The sequence below is a fragment of the Saimiri boliviensis genome, chromosome 6, assembly GCF_048565385.1.
Source record: "Saimiri boliviensis isolate mSaiBol1 chromosome 6, mSaiBol1.pri, whole genome shotgun sequence".
Lineage (NCBI taxonomy): Eukaryota > Metazoa > Chordata > Mammalia > Primates > Cebidae > Saimiri > Saimiri boliviensis.
Window position 1 is genome coordinate 95,707,809 of NC_133454.1, and position 27,676 is coordinate 95,735,484.

Genomic DNA, 27,676 nt, shown 5'->3' on the forward strand with positions numbered 1-27,676 from the left:
TTTTCCCAGGATAAATATGAGCTGTGACTATTCTGAACACCCGTGTATTTTTGGTGATACATCAGGGGATATTTCCATTTGGTCTGTCCATGAGTCCAGAAAAAAGGGAAGAAAGAGGTTATATAGCCATTGTATATTGCTACATAAATGAAACACCCCAAAAATCTAATGTCTTAAAATAACAATGTATTGTTACATTCCACAAGTATGTGGTTGCCTGGGATTAGCTGGGTGGTTCATCTGTATCATATGCTGTAGCTGAAGTCACTCAGGTACTGCATTCAACTCCGAGTTCAGCTGAAGTAGGAATGTCCAAGTTGGCTGTTATCCTTCAGGTTCTTCCCATATGGTCTCTCAACATTTCGTGGCCTGTCCTGAGCTTATTTACAGCATGAAGCCTGCAGTCCAAGAGGAAGCTTTCCAAGAGGACATGCTCCCATGTACAAGTGTTTATCAAGTCTCTGCTTGCGTCATATTTGTTAACATTCCATTGGCCAATGCAAGTCACTTGGTCAAGCCTACAATCAAAGTAGGAGGATGAAGACTACACAAAGGCATGAATACCATTATAAGAGCAAGAAATGCAAAATAAAGACAGAACTTTGTAGATTAAGATGTTTCTTCAGAACCTGATTGTATTAGTCCATTCTCATATTACTATAAAGAAATATCTGAGACTGGCTAATCTATAAAGAAAAGGGGTTTAATTGGCCCACAGTTCCACAGGCCGTATAGGAAATATGGCTGAGGAGGCCTTAGGAAACTTTCAATCATGGCAAAGGGGGAGCAGGCACGTCCTACATGGCCGGAGCAGGTGGAAAGCCAGCAGGGAGGTACTACACACTTTTAAACAACCAGGTCTCATAAGAACTCTATCACGAGAACAGCTCTACAGGGATAGCGCTAAACCATTGGAAGCCACCCCCATGATCCAATCACCTCTCACCAGGCCCCACCTCCAATACTGGGGATTACAATTTGACATAACATTTGGGAAGGGACACAAATCCAAATCATCACTGGTTGTCTTCTCCCAAGGAACCTGTTTGCTTGATCCACAGATTCCGTCGCCAAACTAGAGTACTGAGAGGGTGTGTGATCTTGGCTCACTGCAGCCTCTGCCTCATGGGTTCACGCAATTCTCCTGCCTCAGCCTCTCAAGTAGCTGGGACTACAGGCATGCACCACCATGCCCAGCTAATTTTCATATTTTTAACAGAGACAGGGTTTCTTCTTGTTGGCCAGGATGGTATCAATCTTCTGACCTCGTGATCTGCCTGCCTTGGCCTCCTAAAGTGTTGGGACTATAGGCGTGAGCCACCATGCCTAGCCTTGATCCACAGATTCTACTAGACACTAGAGGTCATTGCTTCCAACTGGGCAGATCAACATCTTAAAATAATTAAGCATTTATTTACCCAAAATACACTTATGACATAAGTGGCAATTTCATCATTAAAGAAGTTATCTGACATTTTTTTATACATGAAATATTGTTGCCACCAGTAATTAAGTTCATTGCAATAATCTAGTGAATAATGAGGGAGGGTACATAGTCTAACAGGCTAGAGAAATAATCAAAAGAACAGATTTAAATTCTATCCCTAGAAGAAAAATAGAGCAACAACCATTTACTGAGGCCCTACAGTGTACTCAGACCTATACTAGGCAAACAGACTGTGACAATACAAAAGTATAATACAAATTTCAACACATCAAAATATAACTAAAAGGAGTCTTGATTTATGGGCATTACATGCTAAAACAAACAATAATAGCAATTATTACTGGGCTTACTTCTACTGTTGCTACTATTCTACTTTATAAAAACCAATGCACTCTGGTACAAAAGCAGACACATAGATCAATGGAACAGAATAGAGACTGCAGAAATAAAGCTGAACACCTACAACCATCTGATCTTCAACAAAGTCGACAAAAGCAAGCAATGAGTAAAGGACTCCCTATTCACTAAATGGTGCTGGGATAACTGGCTAGCCATATGCAGAAGATTGAAACTGTATCCCTTCTTAACACCATATACAAAAATCAACTCAAGATGAATTAAATACTTAAATATAAACCTAAAGTATAAAAACTTCTGGAAGATAACCTAGGAAATACCATTCTGTACAAAGGACCTGGCAAAGATTTCATGATGAAGACGCCAATAACAATTGTGACAAAAATAAAACTTGACAAATGGGACCTAAACTAAATAGCTTCTGCACAGCAAAGGAAAATATCAACAGAGCAAATAGGCAACCTACAGAATGGGAGAAAATATTTACAAACTATTCATCCAACAAAGGTCTAATATCCAGTATCTATAAGGAACTTAAATTTACAAGCAAAAAAAAACCATTAAAAAGTGGACAAAGGACACGAACAGACACGTTTCAAAAAAAAAAGTGGCCAAAACACATGAAAAATGGTTAACATCACTAATCATTAGAAAAATGTAAATGGAAACCATAATGAGATACCATCTCACACCAGTCAGAATGGCTGTTATTAAAAAGTCAACAAACAAGAGATGCTGGGGAGGTTGTAGAGAAAAGGGAACACTTACACACTGCTGAGGAGAATTTAAAATAGTTCAGCCATTGTGGAAAGCAGTTTGGAGATTCCTCAAAGAACTTAAAACAGAATAATCATTCAACCCAGCAATCCCATTATTGGGTATATACCCAAAGGAATACAAATCATTTAGACACATGCACATGTATGTTCATTTTAAGACTATTCACAACAGCAAAGACATGGAATCAACCTAAATGCCTATCAACAGTAGACTGAATAAAGAAAATGTGGTACATATACACCATGGAATAAAAAAATAATATTATAAAAAATAATATTTCATTAAAAAATAATATTATGTTCTTTATGGCAACACGGATAGAGCTGGAGGCCATTATCCTCCAGCTCCATCCTTCTGTGCTAGTTAGTGAACTAATACAGAAACAGAAAATCAAATACCACATGTTCGCACTTATAAGTGGGAACTAAACATCAAGTACATGTGGTCACAAAGAAGGGAACTGCAGACGCTGGGACCTACCTAAGGGTGGAGAATGGGAGGAGGGTGAAGATCAAAGAACTATTGCCTATCAGATAGTATGCTTATTACCTGGGTGATGAAATAATCTGTAAACCAAATTCTCACAAAATGCAATTTACTTACATAACAAACCTGCACAAGTACCCCTGAACCTAGAATAAAAGTTATTTTAATGTTAAAAAAAGAGAGAAAACAACTAAAAGTATGGAAAACGCACACACACAAAAACCCACCGTACTTTATACTTTACATGCATTAGTGTATTAGTCCTTTCTTGCATTGCTACAAAGAAATACATGAGCCTGAGTAATTTATTTAAAAAAACCAAGTTTTAATTAGCTCACAGTTCTACAAGTTGTACAGGAAGCATGATGCTGGCAACTGGGGGCTTCTGGGGAGGCCTCAGGAATTTGCAGTCATGGTGGAAGGAGAAGGGGGAGTAGGCACTTCACATAGCTGAAGCAGGATCAAGAAGAGACAGAGTGGGAGGAGCCACACACTTTTAAATAATCTGATCTCACAAGAACTCACTCATTCTCTATTGTGGGGACTGTACCAAGGAGATGGTACTATACCATTCGTGATAAATCTGTTCCCATGATTCAATCACTTCCCGCCAAACCTCACCTTTCTCATTGGAGATTATAATTTAACATGAGATTTGGTGGGGACACAGAGCCAAACCATATCAATTAGCTCATTTAATCATCACAGAAATCCTGTAAAGAAGGTACTAGCAACACATTTTACAGATGAGAACAATAAGGCTCAGTGAGGTTAAGCAACTTTCCAGGGTCCCTCCAGAAATTAAAGGCAAAGGTGGAATTCAGATCTGTGTACTTAATTTATCTAGCCACTATAAATTTATTGAATGCTTTTTATGTGTCAGACTCTGAATCTTTATTTTATATTTTCATCCACTACAATGTTCAACAGTATCATCTCAATCACCTACCCAGAGGAGTTCCAAAGGGAACGGATGACTAGATGCTGGGGAGGGGAAAGAAAAATTGCAATAAAATGTGTTTTTACCTCTAGTCAAAAGTTGAGTCTCTGGGATCCAGCATCACAAACAAACACCCTTTGCCCTGTGAAAAATTGTACAGGACTGACACTCCTTCAGGGAAACTTAAAGCATTGAGTGCCCTAATCTGGGGCTCCTGGTGCCCTGTTACCCTTCTTCATCACATGAGTAACCCTGTCCATGACTTTGAGTTTCTTTTGTTTCACTGACATTATCTTTCATCCTCCCTTTCATCATCCTTCTATTGACTTGGACACCTCAAGTGATGATGACTTAAGGTTGTCTTGGGAATAAACACTGAAAGAGATTATGAAACCCTGGATCTTATATTCTTGCTTCAACAGTAATATTTTTGGAAATGAGAACCTTTGTCTAGAATACTGAATCTACAAGTTCTTTAAAAATTATGGAAAGTTTAATGATATTCTCTAAACTTTATTATGGAGACACAAAAGAAGAATATATTTTGGAGAAAAAAACTCCTCATATTAGTTTTAAGTACACATTTATAGTAAAGTGCACCTGCCCTAAGCCCCCTCAATCACTCTGATTAAATGAGATTTTCCTATGTAAGGCACAGATTTGACCCTTGGACTCATGTCTGGATGAAAGGCTGGCTTTCTTTATAAGAAACAACTAAGGAAAAATCCAAGGCTAGAAAGAGTCAAGCAGAATAGACAATGAAGTATAATAGGAATTCAGAGAAGACATAGACTAACTGGGTGGCCTGTCCCTAATAAACAGCACTGGAAGCTGGAGAGCTGCCTAGGAGTGGGAAGTGAGGACTGAGATGAATTATTGGATGAAGAAATAGGGGAAGAGTATTACATTGCATTTTCTTCACATGGGAGCTTAAAGAGAAGGATGCGTTTCTAAGAAGATAAAGTGACTGCTTACTGGTCTCATTTGAAGAAGGTGAACAGGTCCTTCTTCCTAGTCTTCATGAGAAAATTCTTCTGCAATCTCATGTCATGGAATAACATGTCCACCAGTAAGCCACTCCTTCCAGTTCAGGAGTATAAAGACCACTATTCATTTAGATTTAAAAACTCACAGGAGAGACTAAGGCATTACCACCCATAAACACTTTAGGCCAAATTGAATTCTCATATATTTTTTTAAATAGACCTTTCCTGGGTGATTGGGCATTGAGTTTTGTTTTTCTTCTTCTTTATGTTTTTCTGAACTTTATAGATTATTACAATTAACTACATTACTTTTGGAGTAAGAGCAGGTAGGAATCAGAATAGGTAAACTTTGGTGTAGGTCAGGAGAATTAAAGAAAGAGTTCTGGGAGTAAGGTGGGTGCTATAGTAAGGACAGCATGAAGTCAAGGTACCTGAGGACTGAAAAAAAGTAAAGGAAAAAAGAAAAAAATTAAAAATAAACTGTTTTCATTTCACATTTTTTCCCCAATAAGCTTTATAGAAAAAAAGTGTCATTCAAAAGAAAGGAGCCACAAACTTAAAATTGATATAAAAGTACTATTTTAAGCTAAGTGGTTAAGATACAAGGGGACTGATTCTCCCAGTCCCTGAAAGTTTGTAGACCTTCTATTTCCAAAAAAAAAAAAAAAAAGTCCTGATTCCTATTTCTATGAGGAAACAAAACTCCTGAGTAGAAAGTCCTGAATTTTACAAGAGAAACAGAAGTAGTTTTCCTACGAATGTATGTTTTTCATTATAAATGTGAAAAACACATATTTCAAAATCGTGAAGAAAATTTGCTCATAATTTGGCATTGTGCTTTTTCCATTTACCATATATCGCATAGCAGAATCATTATTCTATCTTGTTATGTAGTTTTTTTTTTTTTTTTTTTTTTTTTTTTTTTTTGAGACGGAGTTTCGCTCTTGTTACCCAGGCTGGAGTGCAATGGCGCGATCTCGGCTCACCGCAACCTCCGCCTCCTGGGTTCAGGCAGTTCTCCTGCCTCAGCCTCCTGAGTAGCTGGGATTACAGGCACGCGCCACCATGTCCAGCTAATGTTTTGTATTTTTAGTAGAGACGGGGTTTCACCATGTGTAGTTTTTTTTAACCACCGTTTAAATGGCCGCTTACTATTACGTATCATAATTTGTAAGTTTCTTTTTGAACATGTTAAGTGTATGAAGCAGGCAGGTGATCCAACTGAAAATGTCATCTAGACAGCTCCAGAAAAACATATTTCTTGATTGAAGCATTCAAATCTTTGCTTTCTATTTAATGCAATGGGCTCTGAAGTTTTTTCCATGGTCGTATTAAGTTATCAGTGCCTGAAAAAAGGATTCTCTCTAGGGGCATCCAACATACCTGCTTGTGAATTGGACGAGGCCTTAGCCAGCATGTTTATCAAATTTGTAAGCGGCCCACAAGTTGAGAGTCATAACCACTATGATAGATGACAGATTCTGAACCCAAAGAGAATTTGATAGGCCAAAAATATGACACAATGAATCAAACAAGATGGCATTTCATTGGGTAAGGTTTGAAAGAACTGAGGATGTTTTGACTAGAGAAAAGATGCCTTAGAATGGACAAGATAACGGTCTTCAAATATCTGAGGGATTTTTCATTATAAAAACGGAATTCTAAAGATAACTGCAACAAGAGTTAACTATAAGATTCAAATTAAGAAATAACTTCTTTTTTTTTTTTTTTTTTTTTTTGAGACGGAGTTTCGTTCTTGTTACCCAGGCTGGAGTGCAATGGCGCGATCTCGGCTCACCGCAACCTCCGTCTCCTGGGTTCAGGCAATTCTCCTGCCTCAGCCTCCTGAGTAGCTGGGATTACAGGCATGTGCAACCATGTCCAGCTAATTTTTTGTATTTTTAGTAGAGACGGGGTTTCACCATGTTGACCAGGATGGTCTCGATCTCTTGACCTTGTGATCCGCCCGCCTCGGCCTCCCAAAGTGCTGGGATTACAGGCTTGAGCCACCGCACCCGGCAAGAAATAACTTCTTAACAAGTGGAGGCATTAAACAAAAAGCTGGCCAGTATCATTTGTCCATTTATTCCATAAATATTTATTGAACACACCTGCTATGTACCAAGTATTATGTGCTAGCAGGGAATGAGGCAATCGTGGTCAGCTCCCCTCTCAGGGTGTAAACACTTTAGCCAGTGACACAGCTGAAACAAAAACAATCAAATAGACCAATTAAAACTCACAGGCTGGGTGCGGTGGCTCACATCTGTAATTCCAGCACTTTGGGAGGCTGAGGTAGGTGGATCCCTTGAGGTCAGGAGTTTGAGACCAGCCTGGCCAACATGATGAAACCCTGTCTCTACTAAAAATACAAAAAATTAGCCAGGCTTGGTGGTGCATGTTTTTAATCCCAGCTACTTGGGAGGCTGAGGCAGGAGAATCACTTGAACCCAGGAGGCAGAGTTTGCAATAAGCCAATGTCGCACCACTGCACTCCAGCCTGGGCAACAGAGCAAGACTCCCTCTCAAACAAAAAAAAAACAAACAAACAAAACTCACAAATTGTGTGTTATAAACAAGAAAAGGGCCTGAAATAGAGATTAGTAAGAGGGACCACTGCAAACTGTCACGAATGAGAAGGAGCCAGTTATACAAACAGCAACAAAATATTCCAGGCTTTAGCTCAGAGGCAAAAAAAAAAAAAAAAGAGTTTCTGTGTTTGAAAAACTGAAAGAAGTCTAATGGTGCTGAAGCATAATATGAGAAGAGAAGAAGAAAAAGAGAGAGACAGAAGGTTGGGGAAATAAGCAGAAAGCAGCACTCTATGGGCATAGTAAGAAGTCTCGATCCTAATCCAAAGGCCATGAGAAGTTGAAGCTGTTGAAGAAGTTTAAGCAGTCAAGTTTAAGACTTGACTGATTTTTACTTTAAAAAGGATCACTGGCTTTTCTCTGGAAAATGGATTAGAGGGAGGCTGGAGAGAAAGCAGGGAGGCCTGTTAGTAGGCTATTGCAGTGATCCAGGTGACAGACGGCAGCTTGGACCAAGGCGGTGGCAATGGAGATAGAGAGAAGAGAGCAGATCCAGGATAGAATCCTGGGAGGGAAGGGTTCCAGGTCCCTGAAGGAACTGGGATGACCACTTCTCAATAGGCCTGCCCTCAATATCCCCCCCCCCCATAGAAGGGATTCAGATCTTTTTAAGCCCCTTCTGAGCCTATGACTCTGTGGGAGACAGAGAAGAGATTCTGGAAGAGACATAGCCCCCTTGTGGGTTTGAGGCACTGTTCCACTAAGTTACATGCAAAGGGCTTGTTTTTCTTGCATGTTGAGCAATGAAAGACACTAGGCCAGGGCAGATTTCCCCAAAGAGTTAATTACTGGCCTGGCCCCAGGAGGACTGGAATAAAACAGGAGCATGTGGAAGGCATCAAGCTTACATGAGCAGCACTAATGGGAGCAGTCCACTGCCAGACACCATCCCCATAACGCTACAAATTACCAGAGCCTCTGGAATCCCAGGTCTGCAGCTGCTGCACAGATGTGTGCGGAGCACAGGGCTGGGAGCAGAGAAAGGAGAGGGGCATATAAAGAAGATCCCAATCAAGCCAGGTCTCTTGGCATATAATGAAATAATACTATTCCTGTCTCCACAGCATAATCAGAAAGATCTTTTCAAAATGCAAATATGGTCATGTCCTTATTCATTCAAATCCCCAAATCTTGAACCCTGCAGTGGCTTAGCATTGCTTTTAGGATGAAGACCCAGCATGTTCTATAAGTAAGGTGAGCATGTCCTGGTGTCCCCAGGGTAACTGGAGTTTATGCCTGTTTTGGTAGTTATTCATAGCCTTTATTTTACTCTCACAAATGTTTCAGTTTAGATGGTAAATTCTGTGGTCGCTCCTCCTTTTAATGTCCCATGTGGTCTTTTCATCACAGATCTCACCATCCTCACTTCCTACTGTGCTCTGAGCAGTAGCCCCACCAGGCTTCTTTCTGTGCCTCCAATTCCCTATTATCTTCCTGCTAGAGACTTTACATAAGGTATCATCTCTGGCTGAAAACCTTTTCCACTCCCTCCCTTTCACCAAATCTCTCCTTCTCCTCCTCCTCTTCCTCTTCCTCCTCCTCCTCCTCCTCCAGCTTCTCCCTGGCCAGGGAGCTCTCTCTTAGACTGCTCCTTAGCTCCAAGGATGCTCCTCTCCTCCACAACCCTTATCACAGTGAATTTTGGTAATTTGCCTGATGCTTTGATAAATGTTCAACTATCTCTACCATTTGAATATGGGCAGGAACCATCTATTCTTCACCATCAAAAGTTGAACAGCAGGCAGATTTCAGCAGAATGAATGAATAAATAAATCGATGATAAATGAATATATAACTAGTTACTTACTGTTTTCTCCTGCCAAACAAAAAAAAGGAAAAAAATGTATACATTTAGAAAATGGTAAGAGGCAATCTGATGGAGCCCTTTATAATATAAATATATATGTGTTTATATATACATATACATAGGTTTTTGAAATATTGACTTTCATACTGTTTTCCTCCTAAAGCTGGACCCTTTTCCCAAAAATACAACAATAATTCAGTGTACTTCTTTTTTTAATAGATTGGCCTAGTCTGGACACTTCATATAAATGGAATCATACAACATGTAGTCTTTTGTGATTGGCATTTTTTACTTAGCATAATGTTTTTGTTTTTGTTTTTAGTGTACTTTAAATTCTGGGATACTTGTGCAGAACATGCAGGTTTGTTACGTAGGTATACACGTGCCATGGGGGTTTGCTGCACACATCAACCCAACATCTACATTAGGTATTTGTCGTAATGCTGTCCCTCCCCTACCCCTGTATCACCCGGCAGGCCCCAGTGTATGATGTTCCTCTCCCTGTGTCCATGTGTTCTCATTGTTCAACTCTCATTTATGAGTGAGAACATGCAGTGTTTAGTTTTCTGTTTCTGTGTTAGTTTGCTGAGAATGATGTTCTCCAGCTTCATCCATATCCCTGCCAATGACATGAACTCATCATTTTTTATGGTTGCATAGTATTCCATGGTGTATATGTGCCACATTTTCTTTATCCAGTCTATCACTGACAGGCATTTAGGTTGGTCCCAAGTCTTTGCTATTGTGAACAGTGCTGCAATAAACATACATGTGCATGTGTCTTTATAATAGAATGATTTACAATCCTTTGGGTATATACCCAGTAATGGAATTGCTAGTTCAAATGGTATTTCTATGTCTATGTCCTTGAGGAATCGCCACACTGTCTTCCACAATGGTTGAACTAATTTACACTCCCACCAAGAATGTGAAAGCGTTCCTATTCTCCACATCCTCTCCAGCATCTGTTGTTTCCTGACTTTTTAATGATTGCCATTATAACTGGTATGAGATGGTATCTCATTGTGGTTTTAATTTGCATTTTTCTAATGGCCAGTGGTGATGAGGTCTTTTTCATATGTTCATTTGCCACATAAATATCTCTTCTGAGAAGAGTTTGTTCATATCCCTCACCCACTTTTTGATGGGGTTGTTTTTCACTTGTAAATTTGTTTAAGTTCCTTGTAGATTCTGAATATTAGCTCTTTGTCAGATGGATAGATTGCAAAAATTTTCTCCCATTCTGTAGGCTGCCTGTTCACTCTGATGATAGTTTCTTTTGCTGTGCAGTAGCTCTTTAGTTTAATTAGATCCCATTTGTCAATTCTGGCTTTTGTGGCCATTGCTTTTGGTGTTCTAGTCATGAAGTCTTTGCCCATGCCTGTGTCCTAAATGATATTGCCTAGGTTTTCTTCTAGAGTTTTTATGGTTTTAGGTCTTACATTTAAGTCCTTAATCCTTTTTGAGTTAATTTTTGTATAAGGTGAAAGGAAGGGGTACAGTTTCAGTTTTCTGCATATGGCTAGCCAGTTTTCCCAAAACCATTTATTAAATAGGAAATCCTTTCCCCATTGCTTGTTTTTGTCAGATTTGTCGAAGATCAGATAGTTGTAGATGTGTGGCATTATTTCTGAGGCCTTGGTTCCATTTCATTGGTCTATCTATCTGTTTTGGTACTAATACCATGCTGTTTTGGTTACTGTAGCCTAGTAGTATAACAGTAAAATGAAATATAGTAGTAAAATAGATCTTTCAATTGTGTTCGCAGCCGCCGCCGCGCCGCCGTCACTCTCCAACGCCAGCGCCGCCTCTCGCTCGCCGAGCTCCAGCCGAAGGAGAACGGGGGTAAGTAAGGAGGTCTCTATACCATGGCTCGTACAAAGCAGACTGCCCGCAAATCTACCGGTGGTAAAGCACCCAGGAAGCAACTGGCTACAAAAGCCGCTCGCAAGAGTGCGCCCTCTACTGGAGGGGTGAAGAAACCTCATCGTTACAGGCCTGGTACTGTGGCACTCCGTGAAATTAGACGTTATCAGAAGTCCACTGAACTTCTGATTCGCAAACTTCCCTTCCAGCGTCTGGTGCGAGAAATTGCTCAGGACTTTAAAACAGATCTGCGCTTCCAGAGCGCAGCTATCAGTGCTTTGCAGGAGGCAAGTGAGGCCTATCTGGTGGGCCTTTTTGAAGACACCAACCTTTGTGCTATTCATGCCAAACGTGTAACAATTATGCCAAAAGACATCCAGCTAGCACGCCGCATACGTGGAGAGCGTGCTTAAGAATCCACTATGATGGGAAACATTTCATTCTCAAAAAAAATAAAAATAAAAAATTCTCTTCTTCCTGTTACTGGTAGTTCTGAATGTTAGATAATTTTTTTTCCATGGGGTCAAAAGGTACCTAAGTATATGATTGCGAGTGGAAAAATAGGGGACAGAAATCAGGTATTGGCAGTTTTTCCATTTTCATTTGTGTGTGAATTTTTAATATAAATGCGGAGACGTAAAGCATTAATGCAAGTTAAAATGTTTCAGTGAACAAGTTTCAGCGGTTCAACTTTATAATAATTATAAATAAACCTGTTAAATTTTTCTGGACAATGCCAGCATTTGGATTTTTTTAAAACAAGTAAATTTCTTATTGACAGCAACTAAATGGTGTTTGTAGCATTTTTATCATACAGTAGATTCCATCCATTCACTATACTTTTCTAACTGAGTTGTCCTACATGCAAGTACATGTTTTTAATGTTGTCTGTCTTCTGTGCTGTTCCTGTAAGTTTGCTATTAAAATACATTAAACTATAAAAAAAAAAAGAAAAAAAAGAAATATAGTAGTAAAATAAAGTTAGATAGCATGATGCCTTCAGCTTTTTTTTTTTTTTTTTTTTTTTTTTTTTTGCTTAGGATTGTCTTTGCTATATTTGCTCTTTCTTGGTTCCATATGAAATTTAAAGTAGTTTTTTTCTAATTCTGTGAAGAAATTCAGTGGTAGCTCGATGGGAATAGCATTCAATCTATAAATTACTTTGGGCTGTATGGCCATTTTCACGATATTGATTCTTCCTATCCATGAGCATGAAATGTTTTTTCATTTATTTGTGCCATCTCTTATTTCCTTGAGCAGTGGTTTGTAGTTCTCCTTGAAAACGTCCTTCACATTCCTTGTAAGTTGTATTCCTAGGTATTTTATTTTCTTTGTAGCAATTGTGAATAGGAATTCACTCATGATTTGTCTCTCTGTTAGTCTATTATTGATGTATAGGAATTCTTGTGATTTTTGCACATTGATTTTGTATCCTGAAACTTTGCTGAAGTTGTTTATCAGCTTAAGGAGATTTTGAGCTGAGACAGGGTTTTCTAAACATACAATCATGTCAGAAACAATTTGACTTTCTCTCTTCCTATTTGAATATCCTCTATTTCTTTCTCTTGCCTGATTGCCCTGGCCAGAACTTCCAATACTATGTTGAATAGGAATGGTGAGAGAGGGCATGCTTCTCTTATGCCAGTTTTCAAAGGGAATCCTTCCAGCTTTTGTCCATTCAGTATGATATTGGCTGTGGGGTTTTTTTTTAAATAAAATTATGCCAGGGGAAAGTGCAAACGCAGTCCCCCACTACCACAAGTCATGCAGTCGAGTTTCCCACATTTGGGGAAATTACAGGGGTCAGCACATCCATAGTGCAATGGATAAGCCTCACCCTGGGAAAACCACCTTCATGATCATGGTATCTCCCCTGCCAGGTAAGTATCGGCTGTGGGTTTTTCATAAATAGCTCTTATTATTTTAACATACATTCCATCAATACACAGTTTATTGAGAGTTTTTAGCATAAAGGGGTGTTGAATTATATCAGAGGACTTTTCTGCATCTATTGAGATAATCATGTGGTTTTTGTCATTGGTTCTGTTTATGTAATGGATTATATTTGTTGATTTGCATATGTTGAACCAGCCTTGCATCCCAGGGATGAAGCCAACTTGATCATGGTGGATAAGCTTTTTGATGTGTTGCTGGATTTGGTTTGCCAGTATTTTAGTGAGGATTTTTGCATGGATGTTCATCAGGAATATTGGCCTGAAATTTTCTCTTTTTTTTTGTTATTGTGTTTGGTATCAGGATGATGCTGGCCTCATTAAATGAGTTAGGAAGGCATCCTTCTTTTTCTATAATTTGGAATCATTTCAGAAAGAATGGTAACAGCTCTTCTTTGTACTTCTGGTAGAATTCAGCTGTGAATCCATCTGGTCCTGGGACTTTTTTGGTTGGTTAGGCTATTAATTTCTGACTCAATTTCAGAACTTATTAGTGGTCTATTCAGGGATTTGACTTCTTCCTGGTTTAGTCTTGGGAGAGTGTATGTGTCCAGAAATGTATCTATTTCTTCTAGATTTTCTAGTTTATTTGCATAGAGGTGTTTAAAGCATTCTCCGATGGTATTTTGTATTTCTGTGGGATCAGTGGTGATATCCCCTTTATTATTTTTATTGTGTCTATTTGATTCTTCTCTCTTTTCTTTTTTATTACTCTGGTTAGCAATCTATTTTGTTGATCTCTGGACCTCTGGTTAGCAATCTATTTTGTTGACCTCCTGGATTCATTGATTTTTTTGAAGGATTTTTGTGTCTCTATCTCCTTCAGTTCTGCTCTGATCTTAGTTATTTCTTGTCTTCCGCTAGCTTTTGAATTTGTTTGATCTTGCTTCTCTAGTACTTTTAATTGTGATGTTAGGGTGTGGATTTTAGATCTTTCCTGTTTTCTCCTGTGGGCATTTAGTGTTATAAATTTCCTTCTAAAGAATGCTTTAGCTGTGTCCCAGAGATTCTGGTACATTGTGTCTTTGTTCTCATTGCTTTCAAAGAACTTAATTATTTCTGGCCGAATTTATTTTGTTATTTACCCAGTAGTCATTCAGGAGCAGGTTGTTCAGTTTCCATGCAGTTACGTGGTTTTCAGTGAATTTCTTAATCCTGAGTTCTAATTTGATTTGGTCTGAGAGACTAGTTGTTATGATTTCTGTTCTTTTGCATTTGCTGAGAAGTGTTTTATTTCCAATTATGTGATCAATTTTAGAATAAGTGTACTGTGGTGCTGAGAAGAATGTATATTCTGTTGATTTGGGGTGGAGAGTTCTGTAGATGTCTATTAGGTCTGCTTCATCCAGAGCTGAGTTCAAGTCCTGAATATTCTTGTTAATTATCTGCCTTGTTGATCTGTCTAATATTTAGAGTGGGGTATTAACATCTCTCACTATTATTGTGTGGAAGTCTAAGTCTCCAAGAACTTGCTTTATGAACCTGAGTCCTCCTGTATTGGGTGCATACATATTTAGGAAAATTAGCTCTTCTTGTTGCATTGATCCCTTTACCATTATGTAATGCCGTTGTCTTTTTTGGTCTATGTTGGCTTAAAGTCTGTTTTATCAGACTAAGATTGCAACTCTGGCTTTTTTTTTTCTTTCCATTTGCTTGGTAAATATTCCTCCATCCCTTTACTTTGAGCCTATGTGTATCTTTCCACATGAGATGGGTCTCCTGAATACAGTACACCAATGGGTGTTGACTCTTTATCCAATTTGCCAGTCTGTGTCTTTTAATTGGGGAATTTAGCCCATTTACACTTAAGGTTAATATTGTTATGTGTTAATTTGATCCTGTCATTATGATGCTAGCTGGTTATTTTGCTCATTAGTTGATGCAGTTTCTTCATCATGTCAATGGTCTTTATAATTTGGTATATTTTTGCTGCAGCAGGTACTGGTTTTTCCTTTCCATGTCTAGTGCTTCCTTCAGGAGCTCTTGTAAGGCAGGCCTGGTGTTGACAAAGCAAATGCTGAGAGCTTCTGTCAACATCTGTAAAGGGTTTTATTTCTTCTTCACTTATTAAGCTTAGTTTGACTGGATATGAAATTCTGAGTTGAAAGTTCTTTTCTTTAAGAATGTTGAATATTGGCCCCTACTCTCTTCTGGGTTGTAGGGTTTCTGCAGAGAGATCTGCTGTTAGTCTGATGGGCTTTCCTTTATGGGTAAACCTACCTTTCTCTCTGGCTGCCCTGAACATTTTTCCTTCATTTCAACCCTGGTGAATCTGAGGATTATGTGTCTTGGGGTTGCTCTTCTCAAGGAGTATCTTCATGTTGTTCTCTGTATTTCCTGAATTTGAATGTTAGCCTGTGTTGCTAGGTTGGGGAAGTTGCCCTGGATAATATCCTGAAGGATGTTTTCTAACTTGGTTCCATTCTCCCCGTCACTTTCAGGTACACCAATCAAACATAGGTTTGGTCTTTGAACATAGTCTCACATTTCTTGGAGACTTTGTTCATTCCTTTTCATTCTTTTTTCTCTAATCTTGTCTTCATGCTTTAATTCGGTAAGTTGATCTTCAATCTCTGATATCCATTATTCTGCTTGTTCAATTTGGCTACTGAATTCTTGTGTATGCTTCATTAAGTCCTCATGCTGTGGTTTTCAGCTCCATCAGTCAATTATGTTCTTCTCTAAACTGGTTATTCTAGCTAGCAATTCCTCTAAACTTTTTTTCAAGGTTCTTAGTGTCCTTGCATTGGGTTAGAACATGCTCCTTTAGCTCGGGGGAGTTTTTTATTACCCACCTTCTGAAGCCTACTGCTGTGAATTTGTCAAACTCCTTCTCCATCCAGTTTTGTTCCCTTGCTGGTGAGGAGTTGTGATCCTTTGGAGGAAAGGAGGCATTCTGGTTTTTGGAAATTTTGGCCTTTTGGCACTGTTTTTTTCTCATCTTTATGGATTTATCTACTTTTCATCTTTGATGTTGGTGACCTTTGGATGGAGTTTCTGTCCTTTTTGTTGATGTTTATGCTATTTCTTTCTGTTTGTTAGTTTTCCTTCTAATAGTTAGGCACCCCTGCTGCAGGTCTGCTGGAGTTTGCTGAAGGTCCACTCCAGACCTGTTTGCCTGGGTATTCACCCATGGAGGCTGCAAAACAGTAAAGACTGCTGCCTGTTCCTTCCTCTGGAAGCTTCATCCCAGAAAGGTAACCCCCACATGCCATCCAGAGCTCTCCTGTATGAGGTGTCTGCTGACCTCTGCTAGGAGGTGTCTCCCAGTCAGGAGGCTGAGGGTCAGGGATCTACTTGAAAAGGCAGTCTGTCCCTTAGCAGAGCTCAAGCACTGTGCTGGGAGATCCACTGCTCTCTTCAGAGCCAGCAAGCAGGAATGCTTAAGTCTGCTGAAGCTGTGCCCACAGCTGCCCCTTCCCCCAGGTGCTCTGTCCCAGGGAGATAGGAATTTTATCTATAAACCCCTGACTGGGGCTGCTGCCTTTCTTTCGGATATGCCCTGCCCAGAAAGGAGGAACCTAGAGAGCAATTCAGTGTACTTCTAAAACACGCCTTTTGAACTTGTCTGGAAAGTCTCAGTATATTCTTTTGGATTTCCTCAATAACGGCAAGATTAAGACCCTCAGAAGGAGGGTTTTTATTGTGTTTGGTTTTTTTTGTTTTGTTTTGTTTTGTGTGGTTTTTTTTTTTTTTTTTTTGAAACAGGGTCTCACTCTGTTGCCCAGACTGGAGTGCAGTGGCATGATCTTGGCTCACTGCAACCTTCTCCCAGGCTCAAGCAATCCTCCCACCTCAGCCTCCCAAGTAGCTGGGATTATAGAGGCATGACATCATGCCTGGCTAATATTGTGTGTGTTTTCGTAAAGATGGGGTTTTGCCATGGAGGCTGGTCTCAAACTCCTGGGCTCAAGAGATTCACCCACCTCGGCCTCCCAAAGTGACAGGACTACAGGTATGAGCCACTATACGCAGCCCAAAAGGAGGTTTTCATTTCTGGAAAAAAAGCTGTCTGTTATTCAACGCTAGTGAACAAGCCTGAAGACCAAGCCAGAGATGGATGTTCAGGTCAAAAATGAGTTGAAATTTTATAGATACAAAATCTATCACATGTCTTCTACACTGGCTCTGGAGACCATTGCAAACACTCTCTGAGCCCTGGCACAGATGTGGAAAAAGGAAACAAGCCTACAATGTGACCATTTTGAAAGAAAACCCTTGTTCAGTTATTTGAAAACATGTGTGAAAAATCAACCTCCAGAAACAAATACCTCAGAATGCAATCCCACCTCCCAGCTTTGTGGTCATTTTGAGCTTGTAAAGTGCTTTCCCAAAATTGATCAGAGATGTCCTTTTCAACATGTATCTACTCTACTAGACTTTGCTATATTTATTTTGGAGAGCAAGGCTAATAAGTTTGAGGATGTAAAAAAATGGAACCTCAGCTTACATGGGGACATGAGTTGTGAAGTCTTTACAGAAATTTAACACCTCCCAGGACTGCATGGCTGGGAAAAATAAATACCAGCTCCCCAAGACAGCATTACAATGGGTTCCACTTAGAATTACACATCCTGTGGAGCTCACCTCTTTGTGCTCTTTCACCACAAATCTGTCAGGGCCTGCCCTATGATTGACAAACAAAACTCAGCCCTGAAATTTCATTAGCACCACCAGAATGTTTGCCCCACAACTTCCAGTTGGGACAGAAGGAGAAAAGGAATTTTCTAAGCCCTACCTTAAATATGCAAGTGCCAAGTTCAAGGAGGAGCTACAGAGCCTAGAGCTCTAGATCATGTGTCCTTCTCTGCATCCCTTTAAAGACATCAGGAAGCAAAAGAATAAATTAACTGGGGGATCCTGGTAATCCCGTGCTTTGAGGGTTTTCCATCTTCCCACTCTTAACCATCTGGTGTCAAATCCAGTTTCAGTTTCAGAATGTCAGTGCAAAAATAGTCTAAAATGTTTTGCCTCCTTGCTAGCACTTGTAAATTAGCCTTCCACTTCCAATCTAGAGTGCAGACATTTCAGCTATTTGGAGCACCATCTCCTCTGTCCTAAATATGAATTAAGAGACACAAGACCAAAGAAGCCATTAAGCGTCACAGAAAATGTGCTCTTCACTGTGTCACAGTGGCAACAGAAGTTCAAGGACATTGCAAACACAGTCTGGTCCAGGATGCTGGCAGCATAACCAGAAAGACAACCAAGACTGGAGGAGTCAGAAGTTAAACCAAGATGATAAAGCATGATCTTAGGACTGGCACCAATCTGGGAATTGTTCAAAATATGTCATGTGATAAAACTGCCCCAAAATATCTAGTACCAGGGCGATTGATTGAGAGAGGATCTTTTTCCTGGCCCTAAACCTCAGCAACAAATAAAATCTAGGAAGAAGCAGCTTCATCCCCATTGCTTGTAGCACAAGAGAGTTCTTTCTATTCCAATGGTCTACTGCACTACAAATCTCAAGTTCCTTCATTTTCACAATCTTTGGCCAATCACTTAAACCCATAGCATAAAGTCCTCTAGTCCACAAACTTTCAAACTTTTTGGCCACAGCTCACCTGAGAAATATATTTTATACATGATCCACTAAACATACTTTCTCTCCAATGTCTTACAGATAATACTTTTAATACATGCAAAATATTTCCTATCCAATTTAATGTCATTCTTCAAGCAACTCATTTTCAGTTAATCAAACTGTGATCCTGATAAGGGAAGGCACGTGCCTAAGGTCATCAGGCTAGTTGTGAGCAGGGCAGAGATTGGAACCCAAGGCTTCAACCTCACTCTCTATCTATTTCACAGCCATTGTGTCTTGACTGGGTTCAATGACAATGCAAATTCCAGAAATGAACTTAAAGGCAAGAGTTACCGAGCTGAGATTGAGGATTAGAGCCCTTATAAGGTAAGACACAAGACAGATGATCGACACAGCAAGGAGGCAACCATTTACAAACCAGGAAGAGAGCCTTCATCAACTCAATGCTGACACCTTGATCTTTGGACTTTCAGCCTTCAGAATTATGAGAAAATAAATGTTTGCTGTGTAAGCCACTCAGTGTATGGTATTTTTGTTACAGCATCCAGAACTAAGACACCATGGTATTTATTCTACATTAGTTTTCCAGTTTAAGATATTGGTTGGCTCCAACACTGACTACTCCTGTTTCTGATCTCCTGTCAAAGCAAGTCTATACCACACAAAGGAGCACCCAGGATCCCTCATCCATGCAGAGAGGACATGCTTCTCCAGCTGAATGGTAATGATGCTGAAGACAAATGACCCCTCAGCTTTCTTGATAGCAATCACAGCACTAACCACAGGACGGGCACATGGTAGGCACTCAGTAGCTAATTGTTGATGGGCTTTTTGGCCATAGTAGATATTTGTGAAACTATCTGATTAATATTTGTCTCACCCACTGAACAGGAGGGAATTAATGACTTTTGCTTACCATTGGCTCTCTGACAGTTACCTTGGAGCTGATATATGGTAGGTGCTCAATAAATATTTCTTGATTTATAAATACATGATTGAGTGAACAGACCAAAGGATGACCAGGGATTCATTACTTCCATAAATTCTCCAGGTTCACTTTACCTTTCCAATTTAGACTGAATAGACAAATAATTATCCAGTGAATTTTGTTTCTGTACCCACTGAAAGCATGGTCTCATCTGCTACTTCATCACAGGCCAGCAATTCCACCACAGAGAAAATTTAGAATTTCCCTGAAAATTTAACTCTGTGGAAAACAATAATCCTTTTTCTCCAAAACAAATAATTCCCAACATTTATGTCATTTTTTTAAAAAAATTGAAGTTTTATGCAACGAATAACCAGAGTTGCAACAAGAAGTGAATGTTGGATTTTTTTGGGTCAAGATCTTGAGTTAACTAAATCCTCTCCAACAGGGTTGCCAACTTGGTAAGCTTTAATATAGTTTGGGGAAAATTGCCTCTAACATTTTGTAAAAAACAAAGAACAAACAAATAACACTGGAGAGGACTATAATAAATAACAAAAATGAATGGTTAGCTGTGTGGAGTAGGCGTACAAGTTATTTTTATTTCCTTTTCTTAACTTTTTGTGTATATTACAAATTTTCTAAAATTGGTATATATTATTAAGATCATTATAGAAAACATTTAGGTTATTTCTTCCTGCTCTTCCATCCCCAAATTGCTTCTCCTCCTGGGTTTCCCAGTTCAGTGAATGGCACCATCATCTTCACACTTTACCAAGCTCCAAACCTGGGATTTTGTTAGTATCCTCAACATGTTTTACCTTTCAGAGCCAATGTGATCTACATACTGATATGATTACTTCTACTTGCCTTAGTCAACTCAGACTGCCATAACAAAATGCCATAGACTGAATGGTTTAAATAACAGACATTTATTTCTCACAGTTCTAGAGGCTAGGAAGTCCATGATCAAAGAGGCTGCAGATTCAGTTCCCAGTAAGAGCTCACTTTCTAGTTTACACACAGCTACCTTCTTGTTGTGTCCTCACATGACAGAGGGAGAGGGAACACAAATGTGCAGTCCATACTACTATTACCTCCCAAAACTTAGTGTCTCAAAACACTTATTATTAACTCTGTTTGTTCTGTGGGTTGACTTGGATTCACTGGGTGGCTCTCATTTGGGATCTCCTATGCAGTTGCAGTCATGTGACAGCTGGACATCCAAATGGCTTTCATACAATGACAGCTGACAGTAACTGTCAGCTGGAAGCTCAGCTGGAGCTGTCAGCCGAATTGCCTCTGCATAGCTTCCTCATGTGACTTGGGCTTCTCAGGGCATGGCAGTTGGATTCCAAGATAGAGTGACCCAAAAGCAAGCATTCCAAAAGGCTCAGGTGACAGTTAAGTGACTCTCATATATCCTGTACTTCAATAATTAGATATAGAATATTGATGAGATACAGATTCTATCTTTTGGTAAGAATATTTCCTATGGTGGTATTATGTGCTTCCATTGGGAGGCACATAACACATGGTGTTTGTCTTTTTATGGTATTAACAGCCATTTGTGATCAAATGCCCAGATAAAATAATTCATCAGAAGTTTGAATTCATATTTTTCAAAGATCATTCTGACTATAGTACAAGCTATCTTTAAAAAGAATAAATGTAATAGCTCTTTAATTATGTGCAACCTCATGAGAATGACAATCAAAATCAAGTCCTAATGATATGAATATTTATTGGGTATCTTATCCCGGTTTGGTAATTTTAATAGTCTGTAAAAATAAGCAAGTTGAAAGGGAAAGAAAAAAGGACTAAGTTGTTTTGGCATTCTCTTTCATTGATGTTGTTTATATTTCAGATTTTTATTTTTAAAACACTTTTGAAATAAAACAACAGATCTTAAAGATTAAAAATAAATTCATTTATCCCACAACCAGGATAAATAACTGGAGTAGGAAAATAAACGTTTGGTTTGCTCAAATGATTGATTTTGCTTTTCTTTCTTCTCTGCTCTGTTTTCTTTCTCTGCTCCCTCTTTCCTTGCCTCTCTCTTTTTTCCCTCAGGTAAGAAGATAGCTTGAGTTTTTTAAAAAATAGAGGCAGAAAATCAAAATGTAACAAAATTATAAACACTGTGGTTAAAACTGTTTTTATTCAGAAGTTCTCTGAGCTGAGGAGTTTGTAACCCACTGCAGTAGCAATGCTCAGACTTAAAAGCAGATCAGACTGCATTTCAGCTATAACTCAGACCTTACCTGCATCCATCAACAAAGGAGGCAGAGAGCAGCAAAGAGGACAGAACTTGAGTTTGGGCATGGGATAGACCTTGACTGGGTTCCTACCTCCACCGCTTTCTGTATTATCTTGGTTATGGCTCCAAGTGGAGTGGTGCATCTCAGGCTTTAATGGGTGTGCCAGACACCTGTGGATGTTATTGGAATGCAGAGTCTGATTCAAAGGGACTGGAGTGGGACCTGAGGTTCTGCATTTCTGATAAGCTCCCAGGTGATATCTGTGCTGAACTGTGGACCATACCTAGAGAGGTGAGGTTCTAGAATCCACAGGATCCACTATCTCTGCCCTTTATGGAAGCCAATCCTTTTTAAGTTTTTCCTATATGGAATAGTATTCTCAATATTAGACGATAAGCATATCAAGTGACATTGCCACTGCCTTAATGATCCCTATTAGTTGAAAATATTTCCTAGCTAGCTTTATAATAAATGGTATCACTTACTCCTTGACCACAGGGTATTTATGGTAACTCACTCCACATAACGTTGCATGTGAAAAAAAGAGACCAAGAATTGCCCTATGCAAAGAGCAGACAGTAGGAGGGTTTGGAAGCCCACCAAGAAGCAATACTCTTGTCTTTGTCCAAGAGAAGCCAAGATTTCACCACAGGGCTGAAGTCTGGGTGGCCCTTTGGTTTTCCAGTCTACATCAGAGGCAAAAAAAAAAAAAATACTTTATGATAATTAGCTTCCACAACATGCTTTCAAGGGAGGCATTTATTAGACCCACGTTATAGGTGGAGAAACTATAGACATGGGAAGTTATTTTGCTCACCCAAGGCCACCCAAAGTGTCAGGGATAAAAACAAGATTAAGAACCAAAACTATGGGTAATGTGAGCCTCAACATGAGCCATGAGACATTTTCTGTGAAAAATGTTTATAATGCTAGTGCAAATGTCTATGTTAAAAATAAAGAGTAGGAAAGCACAGAAAGCGCTGGGAAAATATTTTGTTATTGATTATAATTTGTTACAATTTGAACTTATTTATTTGACACAAATACTTTTCACAAAAATCATTACTTGAATTGTCTTTTATTATTATAATACCTGAACACATTATTTAACCTCTCTGTACCTCAGTTAATCCCCTATGAAAAACTGGGATGATGATAGAACTTTGTGAGGATGAAATGAAATAATATATGTAGAAAACTTTAGCAGGATCTGGCATGTGGTAAGCATTATGCAAGTATTAGTTATTATTCGCTACACAGATACTGCAATGCATCCTCTCAATCATGACACAAGTTTGTCTTTGGCAGGAGCCATGAGTTTCCCTCCCCTTCTGTTCTCTACAATGCTTAGTGGTGCTCAACTCAGAGTAGACTTAAAAAATGATTTCCTGTCTGAATCCCAAAGGCCAACCTCTGTGTAACTCAATTTCCTTCCCAAGTTTCAAATACTGTGCAGATGTACCCTTCTGTCCCAGGATATTTACCACTATGTACATGAATTTCTCAGTTCCTAAGAAGATATTTTTTTCTTTTTCTTTTCTTTATTTATTTATTTATTTATTTATTTATTTATTTATTTGATACAGAGCCTTGCTCTGTCACCCAGGCTGGAGTGCAGTGGCACAATCTCAGCTGACTGCAACCTCTGCCTCCCAGGTTCAAGCCATTCTTGTGCCTCAGCCTGCTGAGTCACTGGAATTACAGTAGTGTGCAACCACACCTGGTATTTTTTTTTTTTTTGTATTTTTAGTAGAAATGGGGTTCATCCATATTGGCCTGGCTGGTCTCGAATTCCTGACCTCAGGTGATCCGTCTGCCTCAGCCTCCCAAAATGTTGGTATTACAGGCATGAGCCACTGCGCCTGGCTCTAAGAAGATTTTTTTCTAAATTATCATGATTTTCTCATATTTTATAATCTTCAGAGTCATTACACAAAGTCAACTCACTTAAATTTTATGGCAATTGCTTGAAAGAGGCAGAATTTTAATGTGCCCTTTTTACGGTTGGGGAAGCTGAGACCCTCTGAAGTAAAGAGTAGAGTTCCATCAGGGTCGTAACAGTCATAACTACTAACATTTTTGAAGACTTATGAAGACTCTTCACATTTTTGAAGACTCATTTGAAGAACAAATGAAATTACTGATATTTTGTCATTTAACCTATCAGGAAAGGTAATTTTATGTTGTTGAGCCTAAACACTAAATGCCCTATGTAAGTTAATCTTCATACTAAGCCTATAGGTTAAAAATCTTTATTTTATCCCTAAGAAAAATGAAGACTTAAAAGTGAAGACATTTGCCCAAGGTCAAAGAGGGGAGCCAGGATTCAAACCCAGGCCAGTATGATTCTAAAACCCAAACTGGCAACAATTCTACTGTATGGCCTCTCTAGTGTATAGCTAGGAAGTGTCAGAGTTTGCACTGTTGCTCAGCTCACTGACTGTTGATGCAACATTTTTAGTAAACATTTTAAAACTCAGCATGTTTACACTCACTCCCATAAGAACCACATAAAAGAGAAAATATTATCCCATAGTAAAGATGAGACAGTTGAGGCTCAGAAAGTTTTAATGCCTTGGTCAAAGTCACAAAGTTAATAAGTGGTAGGACTGGGATTCAAACCAGGGCTACACAACATCAAAGTTTGTGCTCTTGACCACTATTATCAGTGGTTCCCAAATCACCCAGGAATCTTTTAAAACATCCTAACTTCAGGTGACCAATTAAATCACAACCTTTTGAGTGGAACATGGGTATTCACAGTTTCTAAAACTCCCCAGGTGATCCCATTGTGCAGACAAGCTTGGGAACCACTGTACTTCATTCCTCCCCACCCAGTCTACCACCTTTTCTCCCATATCAAACCAACCGGCTTATGACATTTGGCCTTCAGGTCTCTGCCCCACAGTAGTGTTCTTAATCATGCTTTATATAGAATGAATGTCTATTTCCCAGACACTTTCTTCAGAAAGCCAACAGCAGGAACAAAACCAGCCCCAGCAATGGAGACAATCACGCTATCTCTTCATTGAGAACAGTCAGCTGCAACTGAGGCTGAAATAGAAAATGTTTCATCAAGGGAGGCCCTCAGCTCTCCTAGGTACTTAGCTTTTGGCCTTAGTAAGTACCCCGAACCGAGACAGCTGAGCTGCGCTGGAGTCTGGTTGGAGAGCAAGGAGGGAGGTGCTGGCCAGTCTGGCCAAGTGGGACAGCCCTCTCCTCTCACCATTATTCACATTCGACATGTTGGGGTCAGGGCCGCGCTACTGAACATAAACTGGGAGGCCTGCATTCCCTCCAACTGTGTCCAGTCACCACCAGTTCAGAATATTTCATCTTTACAAACTTTGCTTATTTTAAAAAATGTTTCTTTGATTCCTGCAAGCCAAACCCATGGAAAAATAACGGAAACCAAATGCCAGGGAAATAGAGCCAAAGCAAACACATGTGAGCTCTGAAATAACAGGAGATATTGTGGTCATGTCTGACCTTCTGAACTATGCTATGGGTTGAAGCAGAAACAGCTCTTGCTGCTGCTTAAGAGGTGTGTGTAATCGTTTATTTGTAATGTGGAAGAGCTTGGATTTAGAGAGATCGCCATTTAAAACGGTAGGGACTTGGCCACAGGGCCAGAAAGAATATCATTTTGAGGAAAGACTTTTTCTTATAAATGGCCACCCTTCACCTCCAATGATCAACATTAACTCAGAATCATCTGATTTTTATTTTTTGAATGATGAATATCTAATAATGAGACCTCCAGAGCTTCTACAAATGTTTCTCTTCTAATTATACCAATATTTTGGTGCAGTCTAACATAGAAGCAGGAATGAAGTTCACTTACTTATTTCAGCAGCCTGCAAGAGACAAATGTAGACGGGCCCAGATGAAAATGTTAAATGATGGCCCCGGATGAAAAGGGAAAACAGAGAAGACTCCTGGTTTTCACATTAACCTGTTCAGTCCCCAGCAATATGGCAGCGTCAGACCTGCTGGGGGCCTGTCAACAGTTACATTCCTGTAAAAGCCAGTAGCTGCATTTTTGGGCACACAAAACAAGTCACCAGGAGAAATTTACTCCATGTTAACATTACCAGGAAAAGACCACAAGCTACTGAGTTTATGCAAATGACGACTGGTTCTCATGAAAGAAATCCTTGTATTAAAACTGCCAGATTTGCCTAAGATAAAATACTCATTTTCATTAACATGAAAACATGTTTTTCAGATAATATTCTCTTCCTTTAGTTACATCATTAGATGCAGAGCTAGAAGGTACAGTTATTCTAGCTGAAGGAGGAAAGAAATGCATTGCAAAAAAAGCTTTATTATAATTATTGTGAAGAAAAATAGCCTATACATGAACTAGTAACAAATACCCCGTAGTATTTACTGTGTGTTCAGTCACAATAAAGCTTCACTGCTCTCTATGTACTAATATATTTAGTCCTCACAAACAGTGATTGCTATTATTTTCCACTATATATGTTTTATTTTTATTTTAATGAACTCATTTATCAATCATTTCAGCTGTTCTTTCTCGTTTATGAATTTTTTAAAACCCTCAAAATAAAAATAATTTCTCTGCATTTTTTTCTATGAGGTTTAAATATTCAATTTTTATGTTTAGATTTATAAATTATCTGTAACTTATTTTGGGTTAAATATAAGATAGCAATCTAATTTATTTTTTTCCCACTGGAGAATCAATTTTTCCCAATCTCACTTATTCCCACTACCTCCATCCTTTCCACATTGGTAATGCCACATTTTTTGCAGGTCAAGTTTACGTATCTGTGCAGTTTATCTTCTGAGCTCTGTTCCTTCTATTCCTGTTATAATATCCACAATCTTAATTACTACAGCTTTGTAATAAGTTTATATTTGGTAGGATAATTCCAATACCCTTACCCCTCCATTTTATCTCTCTTCTTTTTGATATTAACCTTTGCACTTTTATATCAGTTTAAGGATCACTTGATTAAGTTCTAAGAAAAACCCTATTGAGATTTTTGTCATAATCTGCAAGGCAATTTGGAGATGGAACTGGTATCTACTTCATACTAAATCGTCACATTAATGAACATAGTATGTTCCTCAATTTCTTTGGGTTTTCTTAAAAATTTTTGAGAAAAATTTCTAAAAATAAAATTTAATCATAAAGGTCTTATACATTATTTCACACATATTCTCAAATGTACTAATTTTCATGCTAGTATTATGATATATTTTTATAAGATTTTTTCTAATTGTTTTATAAAAATTCAAATGAAGTTTGTATATTAATAACTTATCCAGAAATCTTGCTGAGCTTTACTGGTTCTAATAGTTTATAGAAGTTCTTGGGTTTTCGATTGAGATTGCCTGTGAATAATGATAGTTTTTTTCTTCTTATTTTTTACTTTCTTTTTCTCATTGACATAAGGAATCTTTGTTTTGTTCCTTGTTTTAGAGAAAAGATTTTAACATTTCATCTTTAAAGATGATTGCTGTACCACAAAAGGAATAAAATCATGTCCTTTACAGCAACATGGATGGATCTGGAGGTCATAATCCTAAGTGAATTAATGCAGGAACAGAACACGAAATACCATATGTTCACATTTATAAGGAGGTGCTAACCATTGAGCACACATAGACATCAACATGGAGACAACAGACCCCGTGGACTACCAGAGGTGGGAGGGAGGAAGCAGGGAATGCGTCAAAAAACTACCTATTGGGTAC

The 27,676-nt window shown here is 38.9% G+C and overlaps 2 protein-coding genes and 1 non-coding gene across 13 annotated transcripts in view; 1 reads left to right on the forward strand and 2 right to left on the reverse strand.

Moving 5' to 3' along the window:
* CCDC34 (coiled-coil domain containing 34) overlaps positions 1–27,676 on the reverse strand; it is a 308,339-nt gene that overhangs the window by 202,301 nt on the left and 78,362 nt on the right. The gene's annotated exons all lie outside the window — the stretch shown is intronic.
* On the forward strand, positions 11,153–12,223 carry LOC101036450 (histone H3.3A-like). Its single transcript, XM_003919935.4, has one exon. The coding sequence runs from the start codon at positions 11,263–11,265 to the stop codon at positions 11,671–11,673; it is 411 nt and encodes a 136-aa protein (XP_003919984.2). The 5' UTR covers positions 11,153–11,262; the 3' UTR covers positions 11,674–12,223.
* On the reverse strand, positions 12,985–13,148 carry LOC120364860 (U1 spliceosomal RNA). Its single transcript, XR_005579993.1, has one exon. It is a non-coding gene; the product is annotated as a U1 spliceosomal RNA (small nuclear RNA).

Coding starts and splice junctions, on each gene's coding strand:
- LOC101036450 (XM_003919935.4), top strand. CDS start 11,263: ATGGCTCGTACAAAGCAGACTGCCCGCAAATCTACCGGTGGTAAAGCA.